Genomic DNA, 12,933 nt, shown 5'->3' with positions numbered 1-12,933 from the left:
ATTACAATTCTAATTCACCAATGAGCTAAGCCTGGACCGTGGGTCCTCCTTGCCTGTCCCCCAGTGTCCACGCTTCCATGCTTCCCAGTGCTACATCCCCCTCCCTGCCTCAGCGAATGAGGAAGCCTCTGCAGGTCTCATCCTGGCCTTTCTCTCATCCTTTGAGCTGGAAATGAACCTCAGAATTCTTTGGAGCTGTGGCATCCCAGCTCCTGCAGGCAGCCCTGGGAAGAGGAGTATTAATAACAGCAGCATAAAAAACAAAAACAACCAGCAGCAATTATAACAGACCTCTGCTTCTAGGTGCTTTGCATGAATCAATTTGTTTATTCTTTGCAATAACCGCAATTTTACAGATGGGGAAACTGAGGACAAGTTGTGTTGCTTACGGACATGCAGCTAACAAGTAGTGGAACAGGGACCCAGGCTTTTAGCTGTCAAAGAATAAAACTCAGAAAAGGCACTACCAGATGAAGATGAGTGGCCATGGGCCAGCTTGGCAGATTGGATGGGGGCAGCAAACTCCTGGTTACCTGTCCCGGTCCTGTGTGAGCCTTCTTGGTGCCCATCCCTCCCCCCGCCCCTCTCCCCTACCAGCGGGAAGAAGGGGGACCTATAGGCCTATAGGCTCTAGATAAGAAGAGCTCTTGGCTCCCAGCATCCTTCCATCTCATCAGCTCTGCAGGTGAAACTCTTCCTTTCTTTTGTTCTGATTGACTGTTTATGTCCTGGAGCCAGATGTGACCACAGCAATTCAAAGCCAGCTCAAGATGTGCTGAGAGGGAGGGCAGCTGTTTTGGCCCTTCGTGGCCATGCAGGGGACTCGGGGCTGTAGTTGTAAAGGAATGAGTAATCCACATCTGACGAATTGTTCTGTGACTCCCCGACGTGAGCACCTGTCCCCCCCCCGCCCCCAACCTCTGCCACATGCTACATGACCTTGGGTGTGGCAGAATCACTCATGCTAAGTGTGTTACTTTGGAATTGGCACTTGGGCCCACTTGGATGTAGGTTGTTTTATTTCCAAGCAGAATCAGATGTCAGCCTGATCTGTGGCTCTTGCCAAGAATGCTAATGGAGGACTGATCAATGTGCCTGGGGGCACCAGGGACACTGGGTTGGGGGGGAAGCTGGAGAAGCCATATGCTGCAGAATTCTGGGAGGCCACCATCTCCTTTCCCTGGCTCCCTAGTCTTCTTTCGTCTTAGCTGGGCATCAGCCTCATTGGCTGGGGAACATGGAAGTTGTCTTTATTTATCTTGACCTTTTCACGTAAGTAATTTTTATAGTTCCATTAACTAGTAAGACCATTTCAAAACCGCCAGGCAAAATATATTACCATGAATGCCTCAGGGACTTCTGGGTTGTCTTGGGTGGAATATTAATAGGAGTTAGAATGGATGCAGAGGGCTCACTGTGAGAGAGGGACAGCAGACGGGGCACCGTGGTCAGGGGAGGGCCAGTGATGTCTCGGCAGTTTTCTTGTGGAGGAGACCCCAAGTCTGACCTAGACCCCTTAACTTAATGCCAAGATGCCTGTGCTGGGTCTTGGGCTGCTTATAGGGGCTCATCCCTGGCCCAGGACTGCTGCTCCAGGCTCGCGTCTGTATCTCAGAACACATTGGTTCTGTGGCACGCTCGGTTCCTGCGCATCTGTGGAATGGCTTCTTCTCCACCTTGGTATATAAATCAGTAAGCCCAGAAGCCGGTCGCTGCTGCAGTGGTGCCCTAGACTCCCAGAGCTGGAAGGAACATTTGGATCATGCCCTTCAACCCCTCCATTTCACCGACAGAGAAACTGAGACCCAGAGGAGGGAGCAGGCTTGGCAAACCCCTGACCCATCTGGTGCTGGAACTTCCTTATCTCAGCTGGGGGTCAGGGTGGGGGGTGGTGACACGTGGGGAGGAGCCTGTTAGCATCACGAAGATGTGGGCTCAAGCCTTGTCTCGACCCCTGGGTCAGTAGGGTCCTGGCGAGGAGCAGAAGGCGTGTTCCCCCGGGGAAAGTTTGCTTGAATGATTAGAGGCGTTCCCCTGCTTATCAAAAGTTCGCCTTATGCTGTTTTCCTTTAACCAAACACTTTTACCTTAGGACCTGTTTTTGCCAACGGAAAGAAATCCAGAGAGGAGTTTTACTTTTATGAAAAATGGTGAGAGAGAAAATAGTGCTCGGTGTTGGTTTTGTGGCAAGTAGTTATAAAGTCAGCGTGCACCCTGAGGAGTCCGAGTGGTGCCCCAAGCGCCTTCCTCAGGAACTCCATTTAGCATCTCAGCGGCACGCCTGCATAGCTTTGAATTGTGTCTGAGCATCTGTGCTTTATCTCAATTTCATTTTGTGTGTCTGTTGGCAAGAGGTGGCATAAGGTATCAGAAAAGCCCAAGAGGTGATTTTTTGGGTCAAAATTTTTTCATATAAATTAATGGTAATTGCTTTTTTGCCTCATGCCATTGTGACTCATGAAAGGTTTCTTAGGAACGCTCTGTTTTCAGGTGTGGGGAGGGATCTGTATTTCTAAAGTCAGGTGAGGGGATAAGGCAACCCATAGGAAATGGTATAGGATTTGGGGCTAGTAAGCAAGGAGGGCCACTCCACGCTTGGGCTGGAAGAAGGGTCTCCCCCCACCCCCCACCGACACCTTGAGCTGTAGGGCAGAAGACCATCACTCCTGTCAACCCCTTGCCCTCCTGTCTCCTGCTGGTATTTCCCATTGGCCAAACCCATCCAGAAGCCAGAGGGCAAGGAAGCCCATTAATGCAGTCCATGGAGGTCTGCTTCTCTGGACGCAGAAGGGCCGAAATGGTCCAGAGGGACAGATGGCTACTCTGCATTCTCAGGGGGAGAGAATTCATTCTTGAACTATTTGTACAGGAAGTAGAAATACACTGTATGTCTGTGTAAGTATTCTGTGTATACCTGTGGTGTCAAAATTTCCTGGGAGGAGTGATTAAGAAAAAATGTCTGAAGTAGTTTCCAGAGATTGAGGGGTTGATGGTGAAAACAAGGTTGAGAAATACTGATCCCGCACAGTAGCTCTGGGCATTTGCACGGTTCTTTAGGCCTTCCTGTGTTGATTCCCAGCTGTAAACAGAGTAATTGTGCCTGCTTCAAGGGTGAAAGGGCGCCACAGGAATCCAATGCCCAGCAAAGAGAAAGGACTCATCACTTGGCTTTTTCTCACCGCTGTGACTAGTGTCTACCTGAGCAAGACCACCGGCTGCCACAGGAGGGGTCACTAAATCCCCCATAGTCCTTGTCCTCAGCCCCTGGAGGACAGAAAGACTAAAATAAAGGTCCAGCTGAGCATTTGTGGCTGCTGCAGGGAATGCGTCCCAGCTTGATGGCCCCTTGTGGCTTTGCGTGGACGCAGAGTACTGTTTTAGAAAGGAGGCTGGGTATCAATGGGTGTTTCCTCAGCACATCTGGGGTTTTGTTTCATCTTTGGATCATACTTGGGAGTGAGGAAATGATAGAAGAATAGAAGGGGAGGAGGGACCTTGGAAGTCCCATAGTCTGATTTCCCACCAGACCAGGAACCCCTAGAGCAGAAGGGCCCCCTCCCCTCATAAAATATAGTGAGTAAATATTTTAGGGTTTTCCTGACCCTCCATCCCTGTGGCCATGGCTCCACTCTGTCCTCATGGTGCGAAATCGGTCCTGGTAATACGTCTGTGAGCACGGCCATGCCCCCACAGACCTTTATTTGCCGACGCAGGCAGCTGGAGGGGTTTGGCGCAAGAGCCAGTTTGCCTGCTGACCCCTCCCCTCTGGCATTTGTTGATTCTGTGTTTTGCTTGAGTGTTCCCAGTGATAGGTTGCTCCCTACCTATAGAAACAGCCCTCTGAACTGCTGAGCCCATTCAGGTGTTAGAAAGTCTTGCCTTGGGTTAGGTCGCAATCTGCCCCCCCTTAGGACAGAATTGCTCTGGCTGTTCAGCTGATTGTGACCTGCCTCCTGCCCAGTACTTCCTTCTCCAGGCTAGACAGTGCCCCCACAAGTCTCAGCCTCCTGGACCCTCATGGCTCCTCCTTGACCCTCCTTGACCCTCACGGGTCACATGTCTATACCCTCTACATCCTGATCCTTTTCTCCTGGCTTGTTAATGTCCTTTGGGAAGGACAGACCCTCAGAAGAGTCACCACCAGCCACACATGGAGTATCAGTAAGGTATGTCCCATGGGGAGATCTGGGGATACTTAAGACTCTGGATTTGATCTCAGCTCACAGTCTAGCTGTGGAGACCAAATGAACCCAAGCTAAAGGAGGAAGTGGCAGGAGGCCAAGCATGCTGTGTACCATCAGCTGGGCGCCCCCAAACACACAAACACACAGTGTGTCATGGGATTCAGTGGAAGGAGAGGCCTCTGGGCCAGTCAGGGGAAACCTCATGTACACAGGGGGATTCTGGTGGGAAAGTATTTTACCTCCATAGATGTGCAAACTGGGTGGCTGAAGCCTTCCTAGGCTCTTTGTGGAGCTGGGTCATGAGGGCTACACCTGGCCTTGGTGACTCAGGCAACCCAGGGCCAGGGAGCCTAATGGAAGCATTTTGAGCTTCCAGCTGCTGCAGGGTGACACGATGGAGTCAGAGTGGCCCTAGAGTTATGAAGTGATGTTCGCAGTAGGAGCTTTAAGGGTGATGTGTTAGAGTGCCCTTGTTTTCTAGACCAGAGCGAGGAAGTCACCTGCCTAGAGTCCTATGGCAGGTCATATGGATCCCAAGCTCACACTCACCTCTCCTGTCTCCTAATCCAGGGCCATTTCAGAGACCAGGGTCCTTGTGATGTCAAGAGTACAGGTTTACTAGGCCGTAGAGAAGATTGGGGCTTTCGGGCCTGAAAGTGAGGCTAGGGCAATGGCAGTGATGCAGGCATTTCCCCGGGGGGGCGGGGGGCGGGGGGAGGTTGGGCTGGGTCGGGTGAGAGGTCATGATGAGTCTTAGCTGAATGGGTCTTTATAGACCTCATCTGGTCTGGTCTCAATTTACAGGTGAAGTTGCAGGGCCCAGAGAGGAAAGTGGGATGCTTGATACCATTGAGATGGATGTGGGTAGTTGCCAACCCAGATCTCCTCCCACCTGTAGCTGGGCTTGTTCTGAAACCCCACCGCACCATTGCTCAAGACACCCAGCCACCCCAGTCCCCCACGGCCAGAAACCGCCTGAGCCAATGGGCAGGGCCCTGAGATTCGATGACTTCTCTGTGCCTGAGCTCTGAGGCTGAGCTCGGGGGAGACAGCCATGCCCTCCCTGCATGTGCTTGGGGGTTCTCTCCTGGGGCAGATGACTCTCTCCTGGGGACCCATCAGCACGGAGACATCTGTTTCAGGCAGTGTGAGAATTTAAAAGCGTGAGAATTTAAAAGGCTGAGTAGGAAGTGGCCTCTGTCCTCCCAAAGGCCAGAGATTCATAAAGGAAAGACACGTGCTGACTTGCTAGCTCCCTCACGGTGTACCGGGATGACCTGTAACAGAGGTGGAGGCAGCATGTGTTGGAAGTTCTGAGGCTGGGCACATAGTAGGTGCTCAGAAAATGGTAACATACAGGAAGCAGTGATATGTGGTAGCAGCTGTCAGCTGTTGTAGACATCAAGTCCAGGCCACATGGGGCACACATACGTTTGGGTGTGTGTGTGCGTGTGTGTGCAAATAATCGCGGCAGCTCATGCTTACTGAGTACTTACTGTATGCCCGGCACTGGCCTTAGCACTTTATGTGTATTTCATTAAATCTTTGCAACAGCCTGTCCCCATTATACAGATGAAGAAACTGAGGCATGAGAGCCTAGACAACTTGCTTATTGTCCTATAATTGTTAAACTCAGGTCATTATATCATTGACCACTGTGGCCTCCCCCACTGGTCTAGAGACAGGGCCACCTTCCAGCATTTCATTCCAGAGCTGGGTTTACCTGCAGATCCCTACAGCCCTCTTCATGAGTCTGGGGCCTCAGTGAAGGGAGAGAGGGAGATGGCTTGTGTGTGGAGGCCCCCACCTCGAGTCCGAGGACTCCCTACTGAATAACAATAGCAAGACCCACACTAGTACTTACTAGGCACTGCTCTGGGTGCTTTGTCAACTGCTATAATCCTCACGTACAGCCTGAGGCCCATCCTATCACTGTCCCCCACTGAACAGATGGGGACTGACACGGAGATGGCGTGAACTTGCCCGAGGTCTAGAGCTACTAAGTGGCATCCCTTGGTCCAGACCCAGCTTTCTGGTATAGTCTTTGCTGTGCTGCTTCTCATGAAAGACGCCTCCAGCTCCTGGATGTTGGAAGCGGGACTGAGGCAGGCAGGTCAGTGGTGGGAAACTGAGAGAGCAGAGGTTTGACTTTCTTAGTGGGGCCGGGAGAGGGGAGGTGGCTGGCCCTCAGTCACGTGTTGTGGTGTCAGAGGCAGCTTCTGATTCCCTGTCCCCAACAGCAAATGGGGGGATAGCAGTGGGAAGAGGGACTCAACAAAATGCCCCTGTTGAGAGTTACAGGAGTCGGGGAAGAGAGGGGCTGGGGTGGCAGAACCCTAACTCAGCTGCTTTTGTGGGGCTGGGGTCAGAAAGAACTTAGGAGGCCTGTATAGTTTAGGAGGGCTGCTCTGTCCACCCCAGCCCTCTGCAGAGGGACTACCCACTATTGGGCTAGTGCAGGGTCTGGCCTAGGAATCAGGAATCCCAGCCCCAGGGAGGGGTGTGGGTCTCTCCTCCATGCTTCCTCAGGAGACTTTCCTCATAGCACCTGTGTCCTGTCTCCTCCCCACCAGGAGCATAAGCACGTGGTGGCCCAGTTGCCAAATCTGGCCATCTAAGCCTTGGATATTTGCTATCAATATTTCATGCTTCAAACAACACTGTCTAAACAACACCTATAAAATATGAATGGATTGAGGTTTTGACAAGCAGATAGCCCAGGCATAATCCCAGGGCGATGGGGGGCAGATAACGAGGTCTGGAGGGACCATGGGGAGAGCAACATCATCCCCAGAGCCAGGCCCAGGGTTTGTGGGACAGCTTGTCTCTGCACATCGGTCACTGGGAGTCAGCATGCTGGATACAGGGCTGAGTTGCAGGGAGCTGCTTGACAGATTGTCCTAGAGGACCACGGTTTGGGGCAGAGACCAAGGGAAAAGATGGTGTGGAGTTTCTTCAGAGCACCTGAAGGCCCTGCCCCTCCAGCCAGGGAAAGGGTGCAGGAGATAGGCCTATGGGCAGGTCCCTAGGGTGAGAAGGACCAGGGAGAGGCAAGGGTTGGCAGGGTCCTTCATCCTTCCTCCCTACCCCCTTGAGCTGCTCTGAGCCCCCTGCAGGACATCCAGTATGTTGGAACAGCTTCTCTGCTTTCTGCCTTCTGCTCTTACCCTCCTGGGGGTCACCAACAGTCTCTGTGCTGTCCCCCTGGGCTGGCTCTCCCAGCCCCTGACTTGTCGGAGCAGGGGAAGGCATCCAGTTGGGTGAGAGGAGAAGATCCGTGGTCTTGGACATCTCTCCCCTCCCTTTTCCTTCAGGAGGCTTATCCCCAAGCTCCCTCCCTCCTGGCCAAGAGACCACACTCTGTCCACGACATCACAAACACTTGGACCTCTGTTTCTCTGTGCATAAAATGAAGGGGTTGGACATGGTTTTCTCTGAGGTCTCTTCCAGCCCCGATAGCTAGCAGGTTCATTGTTCACTGTCTACCTCACCGTTCTCCAGGTGTCTCTCTGTGCCATCAGAAAGCAGCAGGGGTGTCTTGAGCTGCTCTGACAAGCTGATGGGAGGGACCTAGCTGGGGACCATGCGGGCAACTCAGCCTGTGGGGATGCAGATGGGGGAGAGAAGCAGCTGAGGCCGAAGCTTGGAGCTGGCCAGGCTGAGGTGCTGGCCTCTGATAGGGAGCCTGGGGATGGACATCTGGTGTCCGGTGAGTCCTGGGCACACTGACCCATTTGAGTTTGTTTGGAACGTCCAGTGGAGCAGGGAGAGCCTGGGAAGCAGGAGTGGTCAGGCAAGGTCTTGCCAGCAGCTCACTGTGGCTCTAAGTGGAGCTGGTCACTGGAGCCAGAGGCCAACCCAGTTCCCCAGCAAGAACTAGGTTAGCTAGTAGGCCCCTGCCATTCCCCGGACTTCCAGGGCAGTGGAAAACTTCACAGACCAGAACCTTCCCTGAGAGCCCCCTGGGGACACGGGTGCCAGGGCCCTCCCCCAGTAGATCACGGTAGAGGCCAGGCTGACTCCTGACCACTTACAAGTGGGACATCTGAAACGGCTCTCCTGGATGCCTTTGCACGGGGGCTTGGGCAAAGTTAAGGCAACGGCTTCAGCATCAGCATCACACCAACCCTTAAATGGACTTTGTTGTCTGACCTGACCGTGGCCTCTCAGTGGGCATTCAGGCCAGGCAGTGGACATGGCAGTGGAGTGGGTATTTGGAGGTCACTGGTTGCCCCTCAGGACTCAGCACTGGGGGCCGCCTGTTTCCCATAGCCCAGGCCAGTTCCAGGCGGAGAGAAGGTCTCTCTCATTGCTTGTCAGAAAAAAAGCGCTTCATCCAGATCCCGTCTAAGAAATTGACAGGGTCGATGGGAGCTGCTGATTTCCCGAGCTTACAAAATTGGCCTGGGTGGCAAAATGGGGGTTTTCTGTAATCCTTCACTGATGGATTAGATGGTGGGGCAGATCTCTCAGGAGCAAAAGATGACCTTGAGAACGTGCAGATGTCAAAGGAAGAGAGAAATAATCCCCCTTCCTCAATCTGCTACCAGTAAGCCTTCTCGGCGCTGGAGGAAGTAGATGGAAAGTTTGCTCTTGCTGCCTCCCAGCTGAGGAGGCTGCAGCATTTGACTGCGTGATAAGAAATTGCCAGGCACTTTCTAATTACAATTATCATCATCGTAGATGTCTCTCTTAATTACTTTCTTATAATTAGCTGTTGCTTTTTCCTCAGCGTTTGTGTACTTTGCAGATTTGCTGACATTTGAGAGCCCCAAAATAGGGGCATTTGGGGAGGAGGGCAGGAAGGTGGGGGAAGCATGAGAGGAACCTGTTCTTTGCAGGCAACCTGATAAATTTGGGGGCCTTTGTAGAAAGAAACTGGGGAAAAAGCAAAAGGTGGACATGACACACTTCCTGAGCTCATGGGAAAGAGAGCAGGAGTGTGGGTTTGGGGCCGGGGTTTGGGGAGGGTCTCCAAGGTTAAAACTTGGAGAGAATGTTCTTGAAAAGCTAAGACTGCCCATTCTTGGGCTTGAGTTTCCTTTTAGGAAATGAGGCTCTTCGTTGGATCCATTTCAGAGTTAATTAAATGATGCGAGTCAGGAGTAGCTTGATTTTCCCCAAAGCCAGTGATGCATTCTGAACATCCCTGGGGCCCCAGGGGATCATTACAAAGTGGTTTATGCTCTTTGACCAGATGGTTGGTTTTCACTGTTTGTTCCTGTGCTTCTTCCCTTTCTCCTGGCCCCCTGCAGCCCTGTGTACAGAGGAGTGTGTGCATGGCCGCTGTGTTTCCCCGGACACCTGCCACTGTGAACCCGGCTGGGGAGGACCCGACTGTTCCAGCGGTGAGTCTGGGGTCTTTGGGGCCCAGGAGGTCCCTTGGCTGTGGCCTGGGGGGAGGGTGTACCATGTGCATGCTGAATTCTTTGTGTTGGCCTGGGGCAGCCCAGAGGAGTGTGGACGTCAGGGAAGAGGCAGCCCTGCATTTATGTGGTGATACTTGGGGTGGACGCCTCCAGCGGCATGGGGGGCAATGGTTGGTGGGGGTCTGGAGGATCATCGTGCGTTGCATTTGTTGGGAACTGTGGAGAATTTGTACAACGCTGACTCAGTGAAACGCTTCTAGATACGGTCTGTTAAGGGCTGAAGTGAAATTGAGATGCTCTTGGGACTGACGGACAGGGCCAGAGACTGCTGCCACCTGCAGCAGCAGGGGGTGTCGTGTCTGCCATGGGGCTGGCCTCTAAGAGGGTGGGGTGCACCCAGCAGCTGTTCAGGGAATTCTCTGCCAAGAACCCAGCTGAAGACAACTCTTGCTCTTCTGGCTCATTTCCCCTAAATGCTCCCAGATGACCCTCTTTCCATTAGTACATTTCGCAGTCAGTGGTTGGTCAACATTATGGTCTCCTAGGATTTTCAAACAGGCTTTGATTAATGCTGAAACCCAGTTTTCTTCCTGCTTTGGGCTGGGGTAGAGCATCTTTTTTATTGTGACTTGAGTAGATAACCTATCTCAGCCGATCCATTGGGGTCTACCCCCCTGTGTTTACCTATCTTTGGGAGCCACCTCCCTCTTTCCTGTCCCAACGTAACTGTAATGGTCATGAAAATTGAGGAGGGGAATGGTGGGTCCACGTTGGCCCAGTGTGGTGCTCTTGCCCTTTTCTACTGTCTCCGCTGAGTTGGAAACATCTGGTTATGGTCCTTTTTCTCAAGGGCTTTGACCGGAGCCCCCCTGCCTGTCTACCCAGCACATGAGAACATACCCCCCAGCAAGGATACTGGATGTGATTTTGTTTTGAGCCTGGGTAATTATCTTGGCTCGGGGAGTCTGGGATCTGTTTGGGGGACTCAGTAAACTCTTCAGTGCACTGGGACCTCAGGGTGAGGTGGGCTTTGAGGTGGGCTACGCTGAGCTGCGGGGCTAGGAATCCCTCCAGACAGCAAAAAATACACTTGAGGGACATGGAAAGTAAAGGAATGTGTTGCACCCGTCTTTCTGTGGACTCCAGGAAACGTGGGCTAGAACGCTCACGAGCTTGTTCCCCCTCCTTGTCCGTGTTTTGTGTTCTGTAACTTCGCCTGCCACGAGTCCTTGATGGAGAACTAACTTGGATTAGGGGAGCCCTGCAGGGACAGGGCTGCTTGCTGCATGCTGGATTATAATGTCAAGGGTGGCCTGTTGGAGGTTAGAAAGACAGCTTGAGTCTTGGGGACCCTGAGTGCGTATTAGCCACTGATTGGTGCAGGCGTGCTCAGTGCTCCATCTATGCTGGACTGGGCCAGGCCCGGGGTGGTCCCTGGAGGGTCTTTCCGACATGGTCTGTGTCTTTCAGGGTTTTCCTTCTGGTGAAAGAAATGCAATGAAGGAGGCCCTCGATTGAGCTGGAGTGTTTAGAGCAGTTGAGAGTAAATCTTGCCCCTCGAGTGAGTTTACCAAACAGACAGGGAAATGGCCTTGCTAGCTACCAGGACAACATGGGACTCCCTAATTCCCCCACCCCTGATTCCAAGTGTGATGACTTGGTGGTGAGCTCTTTCCCCGGTGAAATCCATTTTCATGGGCTGAAAAGCCAGCACCCCTAAGTCGATTGAAAGGCATGGACTCCTGAAACCATAGGAAGTCCCGGGAGATGGGTTCCAACCCTCTGCCAGAGCCAGCGTCGAATGAAAGGAATTCATAGACTCTCACTTTCAAGATCATTCAGAGCCCTGAAAGCTTAGATGTCACCAAGAGCCTTCCAACTTCTGCTTGAGTCCCTCCATTCACAAGGAGCTCACTGCCTCCTGTGAAAGTATATGCTGATTGTTGGAAAGCTTCTCCTTCTGTTAACTGGAAATCTGTCTCAAGCTTTTACCAGTTGGTTCTCACTCATGGTAGATTCTAGAGAAGGATGATGGATTGCCATGACTCTCCTTGCCATGTCTGGAATTTCTCCCAAGATCAGTGGACAAGGCCACAGACTGGCTATGGGAAGATGTTGATCAAAGCGTAGTTGATAATAACCACTGGGGTTGCATCGCAGAAACCAGAGTCCCCTTCCATGGCTCAGCCCTTTGGGTATTAGAAGACAGTGATTACTTCCTTCCCCAAGTTTTTATTCTCTAAGCTGCTGTGTTTCTCCCCTGACGTGGTCTGATCTACTTTCCCTGTCTGGTTCCTCTCTATTGGCTGTGGTCTTTATTCCTCTTAAATTAACATTCCTAGGTCTGACCACAAAACTGTAGGCTGGTATGGAAAAATAATAATAAAAGTAGGTACTCTTCATTGAGTTTTACTCTGCAGTAGGCACTCCCGTTCCCTCTTCACTTAATCTCCACAATGACCCTATGGAATAGGAATTATTATTAGCCCTGTTTACAGATGAGAACACTGAGGCACACAAAGACCAACAAACTTTGCACAGACACACAGCTAGTAAATAGTGAACCTGGGACTATTCACCAAGCAAACACTGGAGTCCCAAACCTGAACTCTTCATGATCACGTCCTTCCTCTAGATATTCAACCTGTGTTAATACAGCCTAAGGTTAAACTAGGTCTTGGATGAGAAAGCTGTGTTACTCACAGGAGAAAGCAGGATCCTCTTGGAAGATATGGCCCTGAGATCCTGTTCTGATAGTAGATGCATCAGCCATGGGACACCAATTGTGACCAGGGGCAGTCCAAACAATTTGAGCCTGCTTGTTAGGGTGTCACTGGATGCCCGTCCACCTGAGTGTGCCTTCAGGTCTTTGGGGGCCCATGCCCATGTTGAGGGGGCATCCTGCTCAGTGCACTGCGTACCTCTGGAGATTTCTGAATGGGAGCTGCCCACGGACATGTCTCTACATATGGTCCCCTTGCAGGGAAGCTTGGATTTTTGTTTAACTGAAATCGTCATTCTTGTTGGCTTTTTTTCCTGATTCTAAAAATCTTACCTGTTCATGTTAGAAAGAAACTCCAAAGGGCACCAGAATCCTACAAAAAGTTTAGACACACACACACACGCATTTGGGTGGTTGCCCTCCCTGTCCTTTCTCTGCATATTTGCTCTGAGAGCTACGTCTGGATGCAACTTTGATGAATTAGATCATGTCTACGTGCTGTTCTGTAACGTGCTTTTTAAATTTAACTTTATGTCATGCACTGATTTCTTTGTCAATAAACATGAATCTCCCTTTAAATTTTTAAAGACCTTTATAGAGTTTTCTTCTGTGGATTACTGGAGGCATTTGACCAGTCTCTTGTTGATGGCTTTTAAGT

General features: G+C 51.6%; 1 protein-coding gene across 1 annotated transcript in view; it reads left to right on the top strand.

The window, feature by feature from the left end:
- The window catches only part of MEGF11 (multiple EGF like domains 11), a 353,918-nt gene that overhangs the window by 157,720 nt on the left and 183,265 nt on the right, over positions 1 to 12,933 (top strand). The window contains exon 5 of the mRNA XM_047736785.1: positions 9,440 to 9,532. Coding sequence (XP_047592741.1) covers positions 9,440 to 9,532 — 93 coding nt within the window. The remainder of the gene's footprint in view (positions 1 to 9,439; positions 9,533 to 12,933) is intronic.

The sequence above is a fragment of the Lutra lutra genome, chromosome 7, assembly GCF_902655055.1.
Source record: "Lutra lutra chromosome 7, mLutLut1.2, whole genome shotgun sequence".
In the NCBI taxonomy this organism is placed as follows: domain Eukaryota; kingdom Metazoa; phylum Chordata; class Mammalia; order Carnivora; family Mustelidae; genus Lutra; species Lutra lutra.
This window is presented reverse-complemented; position numbering and strand designations above follow the sequence as displayed.